Raw genomic sequence first — 25062 nt, forward strand, 5'->3', positions numbered from 1 at the left:
TGTTTATCGCGCACTTGTAACAAAGGTTCGCGCACTAAGCAAGCATTCGCGCACTCAGTACGAGACGCCCATTGGCTAAAGCAGTTTTTCATTCTGCGCGCGTGCTAATGTAGGGAGAGGGGTGGGGAGTGGGAAGGGGGGGTCGGCTGAGACACCGCAGTAATGGCGCTGCCCATGCCAAAAATACACATAGCGCGTCACAGAATCGGTCAATATGCTCTTATATTGTTCTTTCAGTAGTTTTGTTTCTTCCAAATGATATTGTTGTAAGCCGGGTTAATGATGACGCTGACAGTTTCCACTTGACGTTGCATAGATTTTATTGAACAAATCAAACAGTCTCAGTCTGCCAATACATGTATAAACTCCGTTACTCCGTATTATCCTCATGCGTACATCCAATGCGCCAGGATAACTAGACTCTATACAGAATAACAAATATAGTCGAACTTTTGATTATTCGACATCAAAGAGCTCGCAGAGACTATGTCCACGTCCATTTGTCTCACGAGTCAGAGTCAAAGTCTCAGAATCAATTAAATCTGCGTCATCTTATCTCATGAAAATAAAAGTTGCGTTGTGCCCATGCCAACCACACGCACACTGCGCCATTGGCATGGGACACAACGCGCCTCAACGCATTGACGCAACAATAACAGACCGCATAATACCACAATTATACGTGGAATTTGAAATGATCAAGTAGCATGAACCGTTATGCAGTTTCTCTTCCTCCTACCAAATCAACTTTTGACTCAATCGAGAGCTGCAAATCCTTTCTCAATAAATGTTATGTTCACAAATAATGTCAAATATAACTCTCAACTACAGTGTAATCTGTGCATTTGTCCAAAACCATAGTGATATATTCTCAGTATATATGAGTAAATTCAAATCTCAACGTCTAAAACCCATTTTGAGCGGCGGTATAGGCCTGCTACTCAGTAGTTCTGTATTTGTTGGGCATATGTGCTGTTCCGGTAATCAAGGAGCTTCTTCGCTCAGCAAAAAAAGAAAGTAAACACTTTTTCAAGCTCATAATTCTGATAGAATATCAGCCTATGTGTTGGTATATAGGCACACCATATGTTAAGCAATTTAATTGGCTGTCAACCTAGTAGGTCAATTAAAAGGGAAACTTTATGCATGAGTGAACACAATCGTTTTTCTCTTCCAAGGAACAAGAGTAGAAATTGCAAAAATAGACAAATTCTCATTCATGGGTATGTGCTCGTCCATATAACAAAAAGACAGATCCCACACTATAAGAAACAGAAATTAGTTTGGAAAAATTTCCCACTGAGTTGTCTTTGTAGTCCCCAAAGATAAAGGAAGGCAAAAAATAATGGAGTAAATAAAGAATCATTTGTCAAATCCAAAATCAAATGACATTAGAGGATTAAGAGGCAATATGTTAATGAATATGGTAGAAATTTGAAATATTATTTCGAATTATGCACATTGAAAATGATTTTTTGGTAGTTCTTGATTTTTTTCTCATGAATTATTAAATTCCTAAATCAAAAGAATAAAAAAAAAAATGTCCATTTACCACCGTCCTTTGGATGTTAATACTCCCTGAGATTTGTACTTTTGTGCCTTACAAAGACAAGTAGAATAAACGAGTGTGTTCACTCATGCGGAAATTTCCCCTTTTACTATCCTTCTAATAGGTCGATAGCCAATTATATGACATAACCTTTAATATGGTATATGAAAACGATTTTATCTAAAAACTCCTGTGAAAAATATGCAATGGAAAATGTGTTTACTTTCTGTTTTTTGCTGAGTGTATCAAAGCTCCCGTTTCTGCAATACTATCTATAGGCTTATAATACAGCGACCAATCCCCATGCACTTCGATCGTCGCTAACCAACGGTACACAATATGGCGGGCAGAGTGAAATATGCGACGGACTTGGACAAGACAGTTCTCGTGGGTAATTTCGACAAGAGAGGTTGGGTCCAAGTTGGCGGAGAAGATGACTGGAACTTTTACTGGTAAGATTCTAGGGTGGATTACCCTCTTATCAAAAGAGAGAGTGATAAGCGTGGCGAGGAAGGGGTAAAGTTTGTTGACAAATTGATGACACCGGCGACAAGCATCTAATACGGGCGATCAAGCGAACAACCGCCGGGCCGGCGCCGGCCCGGGCAGGGACTCTGAGAAGTGAAGAGAGAAGGGTATACCGCTGCGCTGTACCGGGCCGAGGTACAGTCCACCAACCACACAGGACAGGTGGTCTGAAGCCACATATTGTACAGTAGCTATGCCCTAACGTTACACAAAGGTAAATTGTCAAAGTGATTCACGACAAATGAGTAGCCAACAAATGCATTCCTGTGCTGTGTGAGCTGGTGTAGAATGCTGTTTATTATGCTCTGCCTCTGATGCAGACTCGTCGATCACCTAGCCTAGCCCTAATTAAAACTGTTAACTGAGTGTTTATACATGTAGGAGGCTATTAAAAAAGCAGGGGTGGGGGGGGGGGGACAAAAATTGAACAAATGCACTCTCATGCATTTAGGGGGGAAAAAATGAAACCAACGCAAGCAGTATAACACTGACATTGACAACAGATAAATTTAATCTAACATTAGGGTTTCTATAGCCTGACCAGACGCCTTGGCTTGCTGTGCATCGACAGGGCATCATGCAAGATCTTTGTCATTTTATAGTTAAGTTATCTAACGGTTAGGTGTTGTAATACACTCAGACAGACAAGGAATATTGGTAGATAGTTTTTCGTCATTATACTTTTTGTAGATCATCAGCATCAGTACCAGTGTACAGAAGTAGAGTCTAGTAGGTAGATCTAGTTGTTTTGTTGAGACTTTTGATCGTTCCTTTGGGTTTTACATGATTCTACCTAAAACTTGGTGTATGTGCGTCATGCATCTACACGTATGTTTGGGGGGGGGGGTAGTCTATATGATGCTCATTGTTTCGCACTTAACAGCAATTTACAATGGCATTGCAATTTCTGTGCTTCCTCTCTTTTCCTCCATGATGGATTCTGAAGGAGTACGGTGCAGACCACCCGAAACATTTTCAATGTTGACAGCGGCTACCGACTGCAGGACGATCAGTAAGTGATGCGTGGTGGATAGTCCGAGTACAGCTCACTCATTTGCTCTAAAACTTGACATGAATCCTCAAACAGATGTTTCTATTCAACTCCACTAGGCCTACATGTTCAAGTTGACTACAATGAAGAACAGTTACAATCAAAGACTGGTAGACTTACCGGTACTCTAAAAGCTATAGGAATTAAAATGGATAGTTTCTACATAGAATGTAAGAAAATTTTCACCAAACAGCAAAGCTTTTCACAAGTTTTATTTCGAATTTGATTAGGTGCTTACACATGTATGTCATCTTCTTTTCCACCAACACACAATCCAGCTCTAAATCTGCAAGTAAATTTTGCAATCATTGCAGAGATCGGAGGACTGCTGTCTTCTTGTTGCTTTTTCTGTTTTTGTTTTTATTTTTTCGGGGGTGGGGGGGTTGTTGGGGTGTTAGGTTTTTTTCTTAGCCCTTTGCTCTTCAGAGACAGGTTTATACCTGTAGATCAGACATACTGCAGGTATCAAATTCAGATAATTTAATTGTAAAAGGCAGAAAAAGCACATCTGTCATGATGAGATTGTATTATTTCTATGGGAATTAAAGAAAACTTAAATACATAGATCTACAGTCAGACAAAATTTCTGAACTATTTCAATTTTTTATAACAAAAAGTATGTGATTGTTATAATGAATTACTGTGTGTATATTGACAATTTTTCTACTTCACTTAATTTGCAGGGTCCTTAATCACTTTCCCAATCACTACGAGTTGACCCGTAAAGACCTCATGGTGAAAAACATCAAGCGTTACCGCAAGGAGCTGGAGAAGGAAGGGAGCCCTCTAGCGGAGAAGGATGAACAGGGAAAATACTTGCACTTGGGTATGATGTCAAACCATTAATGTGCGTGTGTAGAAGTATGTCATCATGTATCTGTCTTGAAACTAGAGCCATGTGCCTGCATGTTGGTATTTTCACCTTAACAAGACCACACTTGAAAGACAATTTATTACTACTCAAGGGAAACCTTGACTGCTGCTCTCTCATGTCGAAGTACTTTAAATTCAAAATTTAAAAATTGTGGATGAAACCACTAAATTGGAACAAAGGAGGCAGATATATGTTCTGCTCAGCACATTTACATATTGGGCCATAAATCAAATTGATATTTAGAAAGAAAATTTCTATATTTATTTTCATAAACTTATTTTGTGTGCAAAATGAAGAAGAATTGTCCACAACTTGTTCCAACTTGAACCTACCCACTGCTGGTGGCTGCATCAAAAATCTTTCAGACACATTTGTACGTAAGGATGCAGGAAAGAACTGAGAAAAATGTTAAAAGATAATTTATGTGACCCGCTACAACAAAAGGATCGTAAAGTTGCTGACGGCTGAGCTGAGAAAATTGGGTGTGAAGTCACATCATCAAAATTGGTCAAAACAATCGCATTTCTGTTTTTGGCATGGTTTTGTAGTCTTTTATGTTTTGTCTACCATCTGCCGAAATTTGGAAGCTAAATGATCAAATGAAAGGCAAGAAATTAGCATTTTTCTGTACCATGATTTTCCGACTTTCAGCGTAACAGAAACGTGTCCGAAGATTTGGATTTAGCGCCGCAACTAGACTCCGCCCCTAGCATAGAGGGAGTGATCTTATTGGTCAATGCTTGGCATCCTGATTACTGATTGGTCATGCGTAGACCAGTGGCACTAAGCTTGAATGAACATCGCGGAGGTTGCTAGGAGCATACCTTCTATTGTCAAGTGGTGAAAACTGCCTCGCCTCCCCTTGATCATGTTAGCATCGGAAGGAAAACTTTCAAGGCGTTTTTCTCAAAACTCTGATTTTCTCAACCATTTGATATGCGCTAATGAAATCAATGACATCTCCGCAACCGGGTACTTTTATGAGTTGTGTTATATATGAAATTAAAGTAGAAGAGTAAGGAAATAATGTGATGTCATTTTCAGAAAATTGTCCTCGCCCGACTTTTGGATCCTTTTGTTGTAGCGGGTCACATATGATACATATTTTCATGAAATATTTAGTGATTTGGTTGTCGTACAAACTAAAAGGCATTAATAGAGGTCAACATGCATTTGGATTGCAGGGACCCTTTAAGCTGATTGTTGTTGTTTTAGAAAAGTAAGCGATATCAGGTCATGTATCCTTGTTGCCAAGGTTACACAGCGTGCATTCTTCATTTGAATGGATTTGACCCACGTGTGAATTGAAGAATAATACTGTTTTTTTGTGACATTCCCCTGTTTTATCATTTCCATTTAATTTCTCCCACTGCATAGACTTCATCCCAGTCACTTTCTTGCTGCCTGCTGACTACAATCTGTTTGTGGAAGAATTCAGGAAAAACCCTTCTAGCACCTGGATCATGAAGCCTACGGGAAAAGGTGGCATTTTCTTTCCTCTACTTCTCATTGTTCAACTCTCTGTTTTTCCTCCTCTCTCTCTCTCTCTCTTTCTCTCTCTCTTTGAAGAATTTCGAGATATCAGATATGTAAAACGAAACAAACATGTAGAAATGGTAACAAAAATAAATAGATAAATGAAATAAGATAAGATATGTCAAATATTCCTTTAGAGGCAGTAAAAATCCCAAGAACTGTAACATGTGACCGATGTACTTTCCCCTTCTGTTTTACAGCCTTTCATTGATACCTGTGTGTAGCTGTATTTAGTCCAGCATGTAGGGTCGCACTGGAAAGATCATGACAGTGAAATATGGCTATGATGAGTACTACAGAGATACACAATCAGACAAAGGGGGCGTAATCAGAAATTAAACAATGATTAGGAGAAGCAGCTATTAGTACATGCCACTTTACAATCTGTTTATAAAATTGAAAACAGAGTATTGTGAGTACATTAGAAGGGCTATGAAAGTTGGCTTGTGCAAATGTTTTGGCAAAAGTACACATGTAATTAAATTGAGATAGAAAAGAATCATTGATAATCACTTTTTTTGTTGTTGTGAAGTCTGTGTTTCACTTTCTTGATGCCATGTGTTTATGGCAATTATTATACCAATGATGAATTTGTTTTGTTTTGTCTCAAATCAATACAGCAAGGGGCATTGGGATTTTTCTCATAAACCGGCTGTCACAGATCAAGAAGTGGTCCAGGGACAGCAAGACTTCATCGTAAGTTTGTGTCGGTGTGTGATAAGAAAGTATTGTGAGTTGAAGGAAGTATTGTACATCCATGATATTCTTCTGATCCACAGTTTTTCACTCTTTCCTACACATTCTAGCCAATGTCGAGGTAGAAGTCAGTTCTTTTTTGGTATTTTGCTAGGAATTTGTCAAAATTGTTTTATCTATTTATAAAAATCAAAATATTCAATCTGTTTTGAAAACTTAATCATTAACCTTAACATGCCCATCTGCAAGGGGATCTTAAAAACACAACGAAACAAAAACAAAAAACCCCACAATTTTTTGTCCATCTGTGTATTAAAAGAAATGTGTTTTATTCATTGGCTTGTCTGTGTCGCATCTAACATTTTGCAACACTACCCCGCTTTCTCTTCCTCCGGACTCAGATTCCAGGCGCCGTCCGCTAAGGATGCGTACGTGATCTCAAAGTACATTGACAATCCGCTGCTCATCGGAGGGAAGAAGTTTGATCTCCGCATCTATGTACTGGTCACCTCCTACAGGCCCCTGAAGTGTTATCTGTAAGCACTGAAGTTTGATTTATAATCTCTTGTCACCATGGAAACTATAAAAGAAAATTTATCTCCCTCCATGAAAAAACAAAACAAAAAGAGATCTGTGGGTTGCAGTCATTATACAACCATTTTATACAGGACGGTGTACATTGAGGTCAGAAAACTGCAGTTCACTGGTTGAGAGCCGTTTTCTTGATTTTTCCTGACTGGCTATTCGTGGTTGTGTATTCATTAGATTTCTCAAATAGAAATCGTAATTATGTTTTGTACACACAGAAAAATGTAAGATACATTTCATTCAAATCTAAATATTGAATGAAAGGGTCACTTATCCCCATTCCAGAGGTGTTGCGCTGTAGCATTCTTCAATAGAATATGTCAGTCTCCTTTGCTACTTGGAGGTTATCTCAGGAGCCAGGAAACTGTAATAGAATTTGGTGTTGTTGTTTTTATTTTTGTTTCTCATTAAATACACTCAGCATCAGCAGCGCTTTACTGCAGTCTTGTGGGACGAGCTCCTAAACTTTCATTACTGTTGTCCCTGTCTTTCATTCTGTTTGCTGCCTCTATCAGCTACCGCCAGGGCTTCTGCAGGTTCTGCACAGTGAAGTACAGCGCCAACGTGAACGAGCTCGACAACATGTTCATCCATCTCACCAACGTGTCCATCCAGAAACACGGAGTGGGTATTTTGCAGTGTTGAGCACCTACTGAACCTTCCTTTGTTTTTCTTGTGTAACTTGCCTAAAATCTGTCATTCTGCAGGCTTTCTGAAACTTGAATAATAATAATAATAATACAGGGTACTTATAATGCGCCAGTTCCACATAGTTAACGTGCTCAAGGCGCAGTAGAAGAAGTAAGTTATGAAATACAAAAATCCTTTACACAAACATGCACATGAAAATGAATGACACAATAATGATAATGAAAAAATATACATCATAATAATACAATTCTACTGGAAAATGGTCATGAACAAATGAGTCTTGAGGGCAACTCAATGTTTTGCATTGTCCACATAGAATATGAAAAGCTCCCTGATTTGTTAAGAATTTTTGCCCGTTGAGATACGTGTAACACACAAGTATCTTGCTGCTTTCTCTTTGGAATTTCCTCAGTTCTCAGCGAGGGACTGTTGATAGCCCTGCAATATGTATGTAATGTAATGTACCTTCCTGTATTCTTCTGTGTGTATATATGTATCATTATATAGAACATGTGTGACATGTTTCAGTTCCATGCAATGTTCAAAGTACACTGTAGGTTTAGAGGTTAAAGTTTGGGCATACTGTAGTAAAGTGGATAAGATTCACAACTTTCAAACATAGTTTCTGAGTTCAAGCCCTGCAGAGTGCTTACATCTTTGGTCGAGATAATTTTACCCATGATGTCCCTCTCGACCCAGGTATACAAATGAGCAACTTGGATTAATGATAATGGCAGAGCCCTCTGGAAGAACAGTACTTATACCAAAGAGGCTACTCTGGTAGCATGAGTACAGCATACACCAGTTCATTGTTGTTATTGTTGTTATTATGAATGTTGTTGTTGTTATTATTATTATTATTATTATTATCATTATTATCATTATTATTATTATTATTATTATTATTATCATTATTGTTGTTATTATCCTCATCATCATCATCATTATCATTTTCATTAGTATATTGTTACTATTAAAGCTTAAACTTGCAGAATCGTCCGTTTTGATGAAACCTTATAAGCCATTTTGTGTGTGTCCTCTACACTTTCCTTGTAGGATGAGTACAACTCGCATCACGGAGGCAAGTGGACGGTGGAAAACCTCAAGCTTTACCTTGAAGGGACCAGGGGCAAAGAGGTGAGTGATCTCGTCTTTTTTCCAGTCACTTCACGGACTAGATCTGTGTACACCACTTTTGGTACTCCATTAACTGCAGCAGAGGGATAATTATGCTGTGCCAAGTCTCCTGGCAAATATGTGTTGTATGAATATCAAATTATCTGTGTTGCATGAATATCAAATTATCTTTGTTATGTATGGTAACTTCAAATCAAATCCAAGAAACTATTAAAGGATGGCTATGGTCTACTCCTTTGTCATCTTTTTACATCTATGATTATAAATTTTCATTGTTAGTATTAAGGGAGTCATGAGGTGGATTGAGGCAAAATCTTTTAGTTGAACCCTTTGTTCATGTATGTAAATATTTGTTTCAGTTATAGAACTTTTAAAAAGCTTCTGAATTGCTTCATTCATGTGATTCTAGAAAATGTCTAAAGCAACATGTCTAAAAAGATTATAGTTTTGATTCTTCTCTCATTTTGTAATGAATAACTTTCAAATTTTGTTCAAACTCGATGTGGCAGTTTTGAAAAGTGTTCTTTTTTTGTTTGAGTTTTTTTTATAGATACCTTGTAGTTTACAGCATCACTCGCTTATTCTGTATGCAGACAAAATATCTGATGTTTATTGATGGTATAATGTCCACTCCACCTTCAGGTTACAGACAAACTCTATGATGAGATGAACTGGCTGATAGTGCATTCCCTGAGAGCCGTGTCAGTAAGTCCACTCCTTTCATATTCACTCTTCAGCTTCCATATATTTCATGACTCTTCTTTGCCCAAGTTATTGCTACACAGTCTGTTCTGAGGGTATCATCTGTGCATGCATCAACTTTCTTTTCAAAGCATTTATTTCCAATTCAATTCCAAGAAATTATACTTTCCATTCAACAAAAGGTAATGTATGATACAATGTTTACATTTGACAAATTATATCGTATAGCAATTTGTAAGAAGTACAAGTCATAAAGTGTAATACTTACATGTATGTGTGAATGAATATAATGTATGATAAGAGAAATGGAACATACTTTGCAATGGGAACAAAAGTAAATAAAGCGATAGAAAAGAGAAACCTGCATGTACTGAAAAGCAGGAGTTTACCTGTAAAGTACATGAGTGGATTTTTTTTTGTCTTCATCATTAGTAAGTATGTCTCAATTCTGTCCTATTTTTTCAGTGAAGATACCACACAGACTGTCCCATATTAAGCTCATCGGACAAAATTGAGCTAACGCAATCAGTGTTTGTCAGATAACCATGGTGTGTCATACAAAGTCTGTCGTTATTCCGCATTTTCGCCACCTTCTCTTAAACTGGGGAGGACATGGGGGGCAGAGACAGGGCCCCAGCCTGTTAGCATTTCAAATTTCAAATATTTCATCTCATCCAGATACAAAAGTACTACAATGATTTGTGGGATACACCTTGTTTTTAAAAGACATGCCAAATTCAACCACATTTATAACATGTAACTTCAAACTGTTTCCACATCCATGCATTGAGGAGGAGAGATCTGACATGACCCATCTTTGTATTGGTGTATAGCTATCTCACAGTACTGTATGTGTTCCTTGTCTTTGCTGTAAACCCGCAGACGGTGATGGCCAACGACAGGCACTGCTTTGAGTGCTACGGCTACGACATCATCATCGACGACAACCTCAAGCCGTGGTTGATTGAGGTGAGGTCAGAGGTCAACCGTAAGAATCGGCCTCTTTCATCTTTCTTCATACATAATAGCTTTTTCCTCAGATAAGTTGCTGGTTGTAGCAATATACTAGACTAGTGTTACTCTTGCTGCCTTAGGTAGTGACAGGATGTTTCAAAAATCTTTGATCATTACATTTGGTTTCTTCTTAGGTCATTGGAATAAAAAGTTGAGGCATTGGGCCACACAAATATAAGGTTGAGTACATACTGAATTCAAATGCTTTGCATGTATATGTTGCAGTGCACTCAAATTATCTACGTATGCTAATCTGCCATCTTTACTCAGATAGTATTATTCAAAGCAATGAATTCCCTTTGAAGGAAATCCTCCACTAATGTGTTACAGATAAGTTTCTTTCAAAACCAATGTCTAAGATGTCCCATGACCTGATGTACACTTTGTACAGTACATCAGGTCAAAATTGTCTATCTTAGACATGGGTTTTGAAAGAGACTTAGAACTCCTTCCATCAAATGGGATGTAACCTTGCATTGTATTCATTTCACTTGCCAATTTTCTTTAACATGCAGGTAAATGCAATATTTATATGAAGGTAAATTTTCTATTTGCAATGTGCTTCATGTTAAATTCATTGATCTTAGCATTGATCTTACAAGCCTGTAGCATTGCTTCTTGCGATAGACATAAAAAATAAAAAAAAAGATAAATCATTGCTTTGATTGTACTTTATACAGTGCAGGCTGTAGTCCTTGTATATGCTCAATGCATAGCTTTAGCCTTCATTCTAATTAGTGTTCATGAAAGAATTGTGTTTCGTACCATCACAAGACAATTTTCCTGTTGATTCATGTACATCTCTGTATGTGTAACGATGGTACAAAAATCACTGAATCAGATGAGGGGAATTTCATTCCTTGGGGTATGTAGGTAAACGCGTCACCCTCTCTGACCTCCACGACGGCCAACGACCGCATCATGAAACACAACCTGATCAACGACACCATCAACATCGTCATGCCTCACGGCGACGTGCCAGAGTGAGTTCTAGGGGAAGACTCCCTGTAAAGATGGTTTTTGATGATGGTGATGATGATGATGATGATGATGGTGACGATGGTGGTGGTGATGGTGATTATGATGATAATGAGGATAATATTAAGAATGATAATGATAATGGTGAAGTGTCGGTGCATCTTTGAATGTTTTTCAAACAGATACATTGTATAGAGTATGGTGCCAATACAAAAGTTGTGAATCATCGCGATGATGGTGGCGATGTTGATGGTGATGATAATGATGATGGTGACAATGAGGATGATAATGATGGTGATGATTAAGATAATGAATGCAAGGGTTGTGATGGTGATGATGAGGATAATAATGGTAATGGTGATGATGATTGTGATGATGAAGTTGGTGATAGTGATGATGATTAGGATGAGGATGGGGATCATAGTGATTGTGGTGATGATGATTATGATGATGGTGGTGATAATGATTATGATGATGGTGGTGATGGTAGTGATGATAATGACAGTGATGATGATGAGGATGCTTATGATGATAGTGACGATGGTGGTCATGGTGGTAGTGGTGGTGATGATTCCTATGAAATTTTTGCTGTTATAATCATATTTGTTCATTATTATTTTGTTATCATTATCATTTTTCTTATTACAAGAATCATTATGACAAAGATAGAAATATAATAACTGGAAATAATGATAGATGATGATTTGTAGTATTTTATTGATACATTTCTAAAGAGCTTTATAAAAAAAAAATTCATATAAATGACATACATGTATCATAACATACACAAAATTTGAGTTCCTGATATTGTAGTTACAGCACAGGAACACATAAGTTGTAACAAATAATAAATAAGTACATGTGTTTATTTAAAAGATATCAGTAGACTTTTGTTCTACACAACACCGATATAAAAAGAGCAGGTTTCTTTTTCCCAAAAATTCTTTTTATCAATTTCCTTCTATTTTTAAATTGTGGTTTACCATATTTGTTTGGATATAACAGAATGATTTCATTTGTCTCAAGGAGATAACTATTACAAGAGTAACCACCCTCCCCCTTCCCCAAAGTAGAATGAAAATAAGGTCTACAGACTGGACCCTCATGAATATTCATGCCATGCCTGTTATTGGTTGCCCTTATACTCTTTTTCCCTTGCAGCGTCAGGTGGAACAAAATACCCCCAAAAGAGGCCTATGGTTACTACGATCTGCTGTGAGTATCATTACAATTCGTAGAGTACACCCAATTTGTTGAAGAAGTGTGAAGAGATTTGTGTTGTTAATAATTGCATGGGAAACACAATGGTATTGGGTCTTGTTTGGATTTTTTTATCTCATTTTGAGAAGTGATGAAACGTATCCAGGTGCAATGAGTTTGAGAGATTATACTCTGATTCCTGCAAGCAGGTTTTTGTTTTGTTTTGTGTCTTTACAAAGTGGTACACTTGTCAAGAGTACTCATGTCCACTTTTGTAAAGAAGAAATACAATAAGAAGTTTCAGTCTCGAAAGAAATTGGATTTATATCAATACTTTTTTTGAGATTGATGTGTTATCTTTCACACATTTACTATGCATGGATAAGGCAAAATGGATCTAACCTTTTGTGTTTGAATAGTTTGAAATGATCTTTGGATGTCATTCTTCAGAACTGAATTCATCATTGACAATATAATGTTCCTATAAACCAAAAACAATAAAAAAAAATAAGGAGCACAAATAAATACAAAAGCAATTAAAAGGAAAACAAATAAAAACTACACTAGAAATAACAGCCCAAATAAAGATATATTGAAAATTTTTTTTTTAAAGAGGTATTGACGAAATCAAATAAATGAAACTGGTAAAAAAAAATAATTAAATAAAAAAATGAAAATAAAAATGAAGTTGACCCTTCATCCCACAGGTATGATGAGGACCTGGCCCAGTCTGACCTCATGGACAGGGAGGTCAAAGGTCGGCCGGGTGCATCCACTCTCTTTGGAGGGAGGGCTCGAGACACAAAGTCAAGGACAACGACCTGGAAGTGATTTTGCAAGGTCGGAGTCCAGGAGTGATGTGTACTCTTTGATTGATTGATTGATTATCCAGAACACCTTGATGGTTTACCCTTTGAGGAGCAGAGCAAAGTCAAAGGGAGATGACCTAGTTTGGATGATGTTGTGTCCATGAGGGGGAAAAAAAAAGTTTTGGACATAAGACTTGGGTCAAACAAGCTGTGGTAACACAAGCAAAACTTTGCAAAGTTTTAAATACTCAGGTTTGTGCTTGTGTGACAGCAAACTTCCCAAAGAAACTTCTTGTGAAATTTCTCGCAAAACTTCCCACTAAAGTTTATGGAAATTTCCCACATCCCAGCAAATCTATTAGAAGTTTGTGCAGTCTGGACGCACGGAACTGAAATTTTGCGAAGTTTGTCACATGGCCAGTCCACTGCAGTGCCTCCGAAGTGCACGCTCATTGGGATATGGTATGTGTGTGCATTGTTACATCACAATCATTAGCTGTCAGATGGCACGCTCTTCCAGCTTTGTTATGCATGTGCACCAGTCACCCTTAATGCTGCATTTCCACCATATTCCCGGCAGCCATGGCAGCCATGTTTGCCGGAAACATAATGAGCCATGGGTAGATGAGACATTCTTCTGTTTTCACCTCTTTGTATTCTAGTCTTGTACATTCCAGTCCTTGAACCTGTGAACATATAGCTATCAGACGCTGTTCTCATGGCGTTTGGTCAAACTAGACCGTCAATATTTTCCATCGCATCCCTCTACGGGTCGCTTCCAAGTTTTGTTACAGCATATTACGTGTCATTGTGTTTTGCTGCTTCATCCCGTTTTATTATGAGATGCGAGGTTCCTTATTAGCACCAGACTTGCTGTGGCAAATTTTTTGACAGTTTAAAAATCTGACACGGCATCCACGGCAATCACGGCCTGACACGTTTGCCCATCCCATCCCCCCAAGTTGTCTCACGTCCATCCCATTTTGTCCATGATGGCCTGAAATGTGACTGCAGTGGCCGCTGGGAACATGGCGTAAACACAGCATGACTTTGAGAATTGAACTTTGGCTGCCAGTATGGACTGGCTGCCGATCTAGACGAGCAAACTTTGAAAAGAGTTCTCGACATAAAACTTCAAGAAGTTTTGCCAGTGTGCCTATTGATGGAGATCTCTTTGTAGTTACTCCTGTCTGCAAAACAGATGTACTTGGATGGAACCAGTAGATAGTAGAATGGTGGGGAGACTCCCAGTGATTTACATCAACTGCAGAATATGATCTCATCTATTTTGACCTCCACAGAGGATGTTTGTTACCATGCAACATTTGTTCTAATGTTTGTTTGTTTACCATTAGATTTATTACTGAAAAAGTTTTGATTGAACAATCTTTGATGGACTTTTCAAATATTAATATGTACTTTTTAATGATCCAGTTCGATAGCAATAGTGCATGTGAAATCCAAATGGTCAACCATTGTCATCAGTCCTGTAGCAGTGTAAATTGGGCTTGCTATATGATTCAAGCATAGATCTACATTTACAACCAGAAAAACCAGTAGTCAATTGATAAATCAAGGAATAATGTTCAAAATGGTTGATATCCACATCTCAAAATGTACAACCCAATTCTGATGGTTTTCCTCCTTATGCCACGACTTCCGGGTCACGTTGAGATTGTCCCAACAAAATCAAACACAAAGAAGGCATTAGGGCAGCCACCTCACACACACACACACACACACACACACACACACACACCCCATTGTCCTGGTCAAGTTTATATTTACCAAAAGTAAAAAAAATCTTTATATTTCAGCTACATATCCATAGCTGACCATTTGTATACATTGAGGGTTGAGCAGTGCCTTTTGATTTGAGAGGAACAGTAGGTGGCGCTGTTTATGTCTTACGTACATCCCTTCCATTGGCGTTCTACTGCATTGAGCAGCGCCTGCGGTTTGAGGCCCTGCAAACATTAATCTGCTTCAGTGCACTCCCATTTTAACGAACACGTTTATAAAAGAATACTCCTTACAATAAAGTAAAAATTCAGGTCCTGAAATTATCGTGTATATCTCTTTATATAATTTACTGTTCAGCCACAATGAAATATTGATACAACAGTTGAAGAAAACTGCGTTCCAAGGACTTTGCTACAACTGGAGTCGCCTGTATACTGTACCAGCACACCATGTCCCTGCCTTCCAAGATTTGTAGCGATAAAGGTTGTGCTGAATACACAGCAGCATGCACAATATACAATGTACCAACATCATATATCATTATGTGTTGCATTTTTGTTGACATAAGGTTATACCATATCTATGTGTGTATGTTATTTTAGAGCACTTTCCATCTATTACCTTTTGGCAAAGTGCAAACTTTTCATGCCATTTTTGTTGAAGTTTTATGTTGCTTTTTGCCGTCTATCAAATTTTGTCCAATATATCTGAATGTTCATACCCAAGTCTCACAGTGCAATAAAGCGCATTCTGCCTTGACAATAGCCATATATGTGTGTTCATGATCTGTTTTATCCATTTGCCATATCATTGATATTATATTAATGCACAGTTGAGAGTGCATTATTTGAAATGCCATGCACTCAAGGGTATTTACACTGGTGAAACATACGCCGGTGCAGCCGAGTACATGTTGCATTGCATTGTGAATACCTGAGAGTATACTTCTTCTCCACTAACGTCACCTGTGCATGTTTTATAGAATCGGTCTATAAAGAACAACATTTTTGATGTACCTTTATGGTTGAATACCAGTCAGCTACATGTAAAACTTGCTCAAAAGCCAAGATATCTATTCCAACACTCCTACACAAACTTAGAAATTGTTTACAGAAATAAGCAATTGAGAGCGCGCTTGTAACTGATTGAGTGCACACTGCTAAAGTACTGTATACATTGTGACGTCAGTGAGTGGGCAGTTACGCTTTTTGGTAATGTGCCATATGATAATGCACCGTGCTGTTCTGCTTTCTCATTGCGCATTTTGTGTGTACTCGTGTATGATAAATTTAAAATAAAGAGTACACTTAGACTCATTTTAGCGCTTCTGATTGGCTACATTGCTGAATCCATTTTATAACAATTTTTATCGTTGTATTCAAGCACCTCTTAAGTGTATCAAAAGTTGGATATTGTGGTTAAAAAAAAGGTTACATAACCATAAACTATAATCATACAGTTTAAAGAGAGATAATTTAAAGAGCACAAATCATGACACACATTTGATAGGTACACCATCACCACAATTTTATTGGGTAGAGTATGATTATATTCACTGATGGTAATGCATGGATGAAACAACTGAAACAGTACATTTATGTACATTTCATTGAGTAACACACAAGATACAAATTGTATAATATGCATTCATACGCATTACAAATGAGACAGATTTGATATTTGTATACAGTATATTGGGTAAGGCATTTCACCCCCTGTAAATTAGTACTGTAATTGTACAAGATGGTTATGAAATTAACTCAACCTTTTTTCATATGTACAGAATATAAAAACTAAATGTATTAAAAAAATAATCACAACAATAGATTACAGAATACAAACTGTCCCACTACACTTGAATGTATGGTTTTATGAGGCAAAATATGGCTATATGTAATGAAAACTGTTTGGCTTACAGTAAGATCATGTTGCTCCCTATGGGCCTCCTCTGTATTATCGAGTTGCCTGGTAACATTTCTTCTTTCCAGGCTTGGATGGAAATGAAACCCAAATGTATACACCCATGGATTGAGTGAATGCAGCAGTAGTAGTAGAACACATCAGCAAAGTTTGAGGATAATCGGGCAATCCATTCAAAAGTTATGATTTTTTTTTAAAGTTTGGTGCAGTCATTGCTGGTTGAGAAGACTGCAATGCTTAATGATGTCATGTTTGAAAAACAATATCAGGAAAATATAAAGAAAATTCAACATTCTGACTTAGCTCAATGATTGCTTTTCATAGAGAGAAATTTTGTGAAATTTTCTTTATCTTTATATCATTATATTATGTGGCGTAACAAACTGTAAAAGTCTTCTCATCGAACAACTGCTGCCCTGAAACTTTATAAGAATTCATAACTTTTCGACAGTTTGTCAGATTTTCCTCGAACTTCACCGATGTGTTCTACTTGATACATTGTATTGCTACATTCACTAAATCAATGTGAAGATTTGGGTTTCATTGCCCTCTACATTCATACTATTCTGAGACACAATATGTGTGGTATGTTGGACTATGCAAGTCGGTTATTGTATTACGCAAGCTGAAAACATCACTAAACGGTGGTGCTTTTTTTAATGTAATTCTGGGATAGTATCAGAGACGTCATGTACATCACACACACTCAAGGCGATTGCTAATGAAGACACCAATAGGCAGATATCACCAAGCGAGTTCTAGTGCGACATTTTTTTTTTCTAAATTGACATTAAAAAATTAAAGATCGCAACAAAAAAAAAAACCAACGCAGAGAAGAGAAATGGAAACATGAGAATAGGAGGAAAAAGAAGGGAAAGAGAAAAGGAAAAACGAAGGAAAGAAGTAGAAGCGGGAAAGATGGGCATAAGTAGAAGAAAATGTGTAACAAAAAGAGAGAAAGGGAATAGGACAAAAATTATGTATACATGTGTATGCATGTGTATGTACATACATTTCTATATACATATATACAGACTGTAGTTTTGATTTTGCTCCACCCCTATCCTAAGTCTTTGCTTTCATACATTAATATGATATAAGGTGAACATCATGAATATAAAAAGATCATTTCGTGTTCTATAACTGGACAAGCGCAAGTTGGGTATAATGTTGATACACGTACAGAAAGTGCATGTACAAAACTGCAAATCTCTCCGCAAAGTCAAGAATAACACATTGGAGGAAGAAAACAACATGGTTGAGGTCAGACCGCTTCCAGAAGGACCATTGTACATGATTTACGGTGTTTGTGAGGTACTTATAGAGTAAAAGTCTCTGGACTGGTAGTCTTAGCACTACGCATACATGAATGGGCATGATTCAAGATGTCATATGAGGTACTTCTCATACAACATAAGTATCTAAAGTGCACAAATTATACTACTCTACAAATACGCTCATAAGACAAGGGAAATACCTTTGCCTACACACTTGATGTATTTACAAACACAAGAGTTCACAAAGAGATATAATATACAGTCTGTATACCTTTATACGTATATATTGTATATATTGTATATATTTAATTCACCGATATCGAGCTCCACTCTGGTTTGCTCATTATAGATTCGTAAACAATGCCACTAAACCCACTGATATGGACAGCATGTAAATGCCATGAAAATGTTCTAATTGATTTGTGGTCACAACTATTATCGGCTACACGCCGGAGGCTTCCCACAGACTTGAATGCAATCCCGACTAGCTCGACCCGTTTTGCCCATAACATATCACAGCAAGAATTCTGTGCTGCTTCTGCAGTATGTACAATAAAGGTACATTGTATGTCTCAAAATAAGTCGCTCTTTTATCACAGAAGCATGAAAGCGTATCCACCTGTACACAAACATGATGTGCTTGACATGAAAAGGAATACTGTCCTACAGCACAATATTTTCATGGCATGAAATTTTTCGCGAATTGCAGCCGACAGCCTTTTTCACGGCATGAAATGTTCACGAGTTGCCTCTAACATTCAATGCGTATAGTGTAGACAAGAGCTTTCACTTGGATTTTCATTTCGCGAATCTTGGCTCTGGCGAAATTTGCGAAATTAAAATGCATGCGAACATTCCTACGTTTTACAATAATTATCAAACGCACATCTTTTTATAAAGAAATAACAAAGTTCATCTATCTACATAGACAAAGTGGGCACGACTAGTAAGAATAACAACTCAATGGGATCATGGACCTACTTCACATGGACGTTCATTGCTCGTTAATTAATTCATGCACCTATTTCTGTCAAAAGTGGCACAAAAACATTCTAAACATGCTTTCCTGCTTTGAACTTATCATCACTACTGACAGCCAGCCTTGATAAAATCAACACAATGCTTTGATAAATCTAAAAAGTACATGCGCAGAAGATAATAAGTCTCTTAAATCAAGAAAAATGCATGTGCAGTTCTAGTGTACATTGGGAAATTATCGCTCAAAAAATTTCATTTGCAAAATGCGCATACTTTACAAGAGAAAGCAATTATCTTGGTAGGTTGGTTGTGATTTGTAATCTATTTTTTCCCATTTTTGGCACATTGTTCCAGAGCAAACATGGACATTAACCGTAAATGACATGTATGTCCTATCATTAAGCCATGTTACATGCTTGTCCACAAGTGTCCACTTCAGTAATTTTCAATTTTGTGATAGGAAAACTGTCATGTTTTTGGGTTTGCTGCTCCCTTTAATCGGTGTTAATTCAAAGGCAGTTGAGTCTGAAAAGGCACCTCGGCAAAATAAGACTGCAGTGAGGGAAATGGTTCTCTTATGTCAGTGACGATGCACGATTGCACAATCCTTATTATCCAAGCACCTGAATGTACTCATTCAGATGCACATAATCAGGTGGCGGCAGTGACGATAAGATAAAAAAAAAAAGACCTTCGTTACTAGTCCATGTGTGTAGTAGGTCCATGGTGGGAGAATCAAACGGGTGATTGCAGTGCTCTGGTCACTCTCAACATTTAAAGGTGCATGGTCCCGGTGTTTTAGTCAAATGCGTACGCGGGCGCATGGCGCAAGTTTCCTATAGAGACCTACGCTATCGACTCCTCTTTAGCGCTTGCGCTGTGGCCCACTTCCCCGAGTCCGAAGAAGTCCGATTCACTGTAGTCAGTGGTCCGATCACAGTTCGGCTCATGATTCGGCTGAGGGGGGAAACAGCTTTAGCAAACTTTTTTTGTGATGTCATAATAACAAGCACATATACACGCACCCTGGCATTACTACAGACTGCACGATGCGCAAAGAAGACAACGAAGGCAACGTTACTTAGCAACACCTACGCACTTTACTCTTGATGACAGCTCAACTTCGGTTAACCATAATCTTCGTATTGATGCTAACGGTGATCGGCAGTATCATCAACAGCGCCCTCTACACCACCGGGACTATGCACTATGCACCGGGACTGTGCAATAGCAGCTGGCACTAACTGCCTTTACTATGGGATGCCATAGCTACGTATAAAACAATTACTGTACATGACTAGTGTCCTCGTAATCCTTGTAGAATCTAGAATCCATCTCGTGATACTTTGCTGGGGGTGTCATATTTTTTTCCGAATAAGCATGATTTCAGTGATTTGGCAGTTTATTTCAAGCTCATACTCACTTGTGGAAGTGTCAATTATGATATAAGAGATAATAGTGGCTACAGATATATGAAATGTGTCACCACACACACACACACACACACACACACACACACAAACATACAAACTGACATACGTTCATACATGTACCACTCACATTCTTGTATTTTCAGGACAGTAACAGTAACAGTACAGTGGAAACTCAGTATAACGAGATCATTGTAACCAAGACAATTTGTTCTTCATATAAGATATTGTTATAACCGTAATCAATAAACAATAAAGGAAATATATTCATTGGGACTAGAGAAATTTGCTTGTTATATCAGCTATTTGTTATATCAGATCTTTTTAAATCAAGTTTCCACTGTAAAAAAAAAAAAATAAACAGTCTAGCCGAGAATATTTACAAAGACTCACTGGTTGCATAATGGACAATATAACAAAAGAGTCGCCTACATACCAGAAAGAAACCATTCAGTATAAAGGTCAGGGCATCTACATGCATTAAATAGAGAGACCTATTCTGGGTAGATCCCCACATAGGTCTTATAACCACAAAAACGTTGTTTGAATACTTCACGATTACTCACGCAGTCACAACAGTTCGATGAACAACCTCAGAGTAGAGCTAAAACAAAGAGCAAGATGCTTTGTACTCAGATCGCAGCACAAAGAGGAGAAAAAGAGAATCTTGCATCATGATGTACATGGCTACATGCCTAAAGCAGTCAAGTAAACAAGGGCAAGAACATCTCAAAATTGAACAGAAATATTCGGAAACCACGCGTGACGGGCATCAGTAATACTCGCCAAAAATCGCCTCGTCACTCAAAAGATCTGCTCGAGGATATAATACCAGTACTGCTTTTCCACTACTGTGTTAACGTCAGATGCCTGGGATGCTAAACGGACGCAGCACAAAGCACGAGTCTTGAGTGAGTCCGGAGCGAGTCTGACTGGTATAAAATGTCCTGCGAGATGCTCTAGCACAAGTGTGGGTGAACCTCCGGAGGCTGTGCCATGTTCACCCCTGAGAAGGGAACTCTACTCTGAACGGTTGCACGGTAAACAAAGCACACACATCAAGTGACCCGCCCTATCCTTGCTGGTATCCGCACGAGGGCGCAATTTTATCTGTGGCCCCTCTCTCAAGGAGTCACATGCGGCCACTCACTTCCATAGAAACGTATGCCAACCTCACGTCAGACAACCAAGAGCTTTAGACAGGCGTCTCTCTCAGTTCTATTGTACCTTTCCTATACGTCTGGCACGTTCTTCCGAAGATTCTCTGGGGTTCTTGGGGTAAAGGGTACTCTAGGCGGGGTAACAGAGTCAAATGCTGCAGAGCCATGATTAATAACAACAACAATAATGCTATTATAAGTTAACAATGTCACTCACAAACTTACCTTTCATTCTCTCTTATATACAAACTGAAACAACTGCATTCATTCTTCTCTCTCTCTCTCTCTCTCTCTCTCTCTCAGGCTCTCATTCTCTATCGATATCTCTTTTCTCCCTCACCCTCAACTTCTGGACAACAATGGAATACGACTCTTTAAAGAAGTGCTGTAATCATCTTGCACAAAACAGAAAGTCTCTCAAAGAACGGTGTGTGCAAACACGCACAGGCAGTCTCTCTTTTCTCTCTCTCTGTGTCCTTTTCTTTGTATCCTCCGCTGCATGATATATTCATAGAGTGACGGGACGCAAACTGAATACATATCTTCTTATTCTACAAGCTTCCTTCCACTGGAGTATGTACACTGTCTTTATTACTGTAAAAGTGGAAATTTTCGCAGTGTTGAAATTTTCGCGCAACCAGAAGCTGGCGTGAAAATAAAAGCACGCAAATATTTTTGCGTGCCATATGTTCCAGTAGTTGACGTCTTGATTTCGAGAAATTAAAAACACGTGAAACTCTTCTTACCTGGCCAAGCGCGAAAAATTAGTCACGCGAAAATATTCACTTCTACAGTACACCAGGAGACTGAGGCACAGTTTTTTGTCCACACACTCTTCAAACATGTGTTGCTTCTCTGCCAACCACATTGGTCCCAAGTTCCCACAATGTTTAATGCCAGTTATCCAAAGGAAGCTCCGAAGGAGGCCCCCTTCATTCTGACATGAAAGGGCTCCCTCTAGAGGGGCTCACAATTTATGCATGACGCTCCCGGAGGATGACGGGTTGCCGTGGTGACGCCGACGTCTGTGACTGCGGACCATGCGAGGAGAGGACGTTCTGCTGGTGGGGCAGTCTGGCCGGGCTCCGCTGCGGCGGCATCGCGGCCACGTTCGTGTTTGACAGGATGCCGAGGATGTATTCGCGCTCCGCTTGGTTTTCCCTACAGTGCAGCAGCGCTGGGAGCCTTTTAATGATGGCCACATCGTAGACTGGTATGAACCTCAAGTTCACATCACGGTTTCCCCGGTACTCTCTCCTCATCTCTACAAACAGAGCCCTTGAGAAGGCAAACAGAAAGAATGATGACACCAATTGTGACCGTGCATCTCACAACGAACGAAAAATCGCACCCCTTGATTTCACGTAAAGACTCAAAAAAGGTGAAACGGGTCAGCAAAGTCAATATTTAGTTTTTCATATTTTATTAAAGAGCTATCCTTCTACGCGTACATTATTCTTGAGTTTGGGATCATAAAATGAGTGGGAAAGTGCATTTTCAGTAGTTTTTCTACAACCCTTTTTTGTTGAGTAGTGAGATCAGGTATGTCTTAGAGGCCCCTTTTCATTTCTTGATAACCCTTTGCACACTCTTCACTTTCAAGTCTCATAACTTTTGAAGGGATAATGCTACTGCTTTGAAAGTTGGCATTAATCATGGACAGAATGTGTTGATAGAACATGCTCAATTTCAAATTAATCTGATAATCCCTTCATTGTTGTTGCTCCAGTGGTTTATATCCTGTTTTCTGTCACATTCTTCGCACAGGTAGCACGGTTTGGTGAAGATCAAGCGCTTGAATAGACAGATAGACCATGCACTTCAGAGCCTCTTTTCTCGGTTCACACTTTTCCAGAGTGTACGCTTTCTTTCCAATATTTAGATAGGTTAGGAGAGTCCATCTGGATTGAGTTATACATCATTTATTAAAGGGAAAGTAAACCCAAAGAACAATGTCGATTGAGTGAAAGCAGTAATATTAGTAGAACACATCAGTGAAAGTTTGAGGAAAATCGGGCAATCGATGCAAAAGTCATGAATTTTTAAAGTTTTGGTGTTGCAACTGCTGGGTAAGGAGACTACTAGAGGTTATGACGTATGAGTGGACTACAATATAAAGAAAATAAAAAGGGAATTCAATAAAAATTCATTTTTCATGAAAATTACACATTCCATCAACTTGATACTGACATATGTTAGGGGTAGCACTTATTCCCCCTGCTTTCTGAAAGCAGTTAGTCAAGAACTCTTTCATTTTGCTAGAAAAGTGAATTTTTGTGGAATTCCTTTTATATTTTCTTTATATCGTGGTCCTCTCACACGTCATAACCTCTAGTAGTCTCCTCATCCAGCGGTTCCAACACCAAAACTTTAAAAATTCATAACTTTTGCATCGATTGTCCGATTTTCCTCAAACTTTCACTGATGTGTTCTACTAATGTTACTGCTTTTACTCAATCCACATTGCTCTTTGGGTTTGTGTTCCCTTTAATAAAGCTTAGAGTCTGCTGTTTCAGAATCTGTCCTTAATTAAAAATCCATATCTGGCGACTTTTTGTTCGTTTTGTGGTGCAGGGTCACAATTAATGATTATGAGAGAAAATGGGATAAAAACTATGCAAATGACAACATATGTAATCAATGGTGACATTAGAGCGTAACACTGCTGAGTATAGCATATGCAAGGGCTCAACACTAACATTTTTCTCTACTGGTCCATTCAGGCCACAAAAATCTTTGAATCTGAACTTTTGGTGTCCTGAAAAAGACATCATCTGCTAAGAAAGGTAAGGGCGTTGAGATAGCACTCACTAGTAAGACCATAGGTAATGGGAACATTAATGCCCTTATCTTACACAACCGACGATACATAGTGGCCTGAAATAAATGTAATGGTAATACAATGTAATCATTTATGAACCTTAGTTGCCAGATCAGGCCACCAAAAAAATAATATTTCTTGAAATTTGGTGACCCAACATCAACATGTATCTAGTGGGCCCGGGTCATCAATCCACCGCTAATGTCAATCCATGTATCGTCGCTTGAGAATGATAAGGGCGTTAAGTTGCCACTAAACCTACGTGTTTGAGGCCATAACGCTCTTGTAGATCACAGATACGTACTAAATTTGAATTCAATTGCTTAAATACTGTGGCAGTAGCTCGCTCCACAAGGTTTGGGGAAAATTGTGGTTTACATGGCAACGCTTTCTCCGAGCATGTTTTGCACACATATCTAT

The 25062-nt window shown here is 38.4% G+C and overlaps 2 protein-coding genes across 2 annotated transcripts in view; one reads left to right on the plus strand and one right to left on the minus strand.

The window, feature by feature from the left end:
• Window positions 1–1888: 1888 nt before the first annotated feature.
• Window positions 1889–13448, plus strand: LOC140235978 (polyglutamylase complex subunit TTLL1-like). Its single transcript, XM_072315965.1, has 13 exons — window positions 1889–2001; window positions 3024–3089; window positions 3812–3954; window positions 5380–5484; window positions 6159–6234; window positions 6636–6770; window positions 7338–7446; window positions 8530–8610; window positions 9253–9315; window positions 10195–10281; window positions 11200–11309; window positions 12466–12519; window positions 13212–13448. The coding sequence occupies exons 1-13, from the start codon at window positions 1889–1891 to the stop codon at window positions 13333–13335; spliced, it is 1266 nt and encodes a 421-aa protein (XP_072172066.1). The 3' UTR covers window positions 13336–13448.
• Window positions 13449–22518: 9070 nt separating this feature from the next.
• Window positions 22519–25062, minus strand: part of LOC140236196 (uncharacterized) — a 31306-nt gene continuing 28762 nt past the window's right edge. Inside the window, exon 8 of the mRNA XM_072316164.1 lies at window positions 22519–23099. Coding sequence (XP_072172265.1) covers window positions 22796–23099 — 304 coding nt within the window. The 3' untranslated portion in view covers window positions 22519–22795. The remainder of the gene's footprint in view (window positions 23100–25062) is intronic.

This window comes from Diadema setosum, chromosome 12 (genome assembly GCF_964275005.1).
Source record: "Diadema setosum chromosome 12, eeDiaSeto1, whole genome shotgun sequence".
In the NCBI taxonomy this organism is placed as follows: domain Eukaryota; kingdom Metazoa; phylum Echinodermata; class Echinoidea; order Diadematoida; family Diadematidae; genus Diadema; species Diadema setosum.

What these genes read in the sequence shown, in the direction of transcription:
- LOC140235978 (XM_072315965.1), top strand. Translation starts at nt 1,889, where the DNA reads ATGGCGGGCAGAGTGAAATATGCGACGGACTTGGACAAGACAGTTCTC. An exon ending in GATGACTGGAACTTTTACTG is followed by an intron (nt 2,002 to 3,023) that starts GTAAGATTCTAG and finishes TGGATTCTGAAG; the next exon opens with GAGTACGGTGCAGACCACCC. An exon ending in GGGAAAATACTTGCACTTGG is followed by an intron (nt 3,955 to 5,379) that starts GTATGATGTCAA and finishes CCCACTGCATAG; the next exon opens with ACTTCATCCCAGTCACTTTC.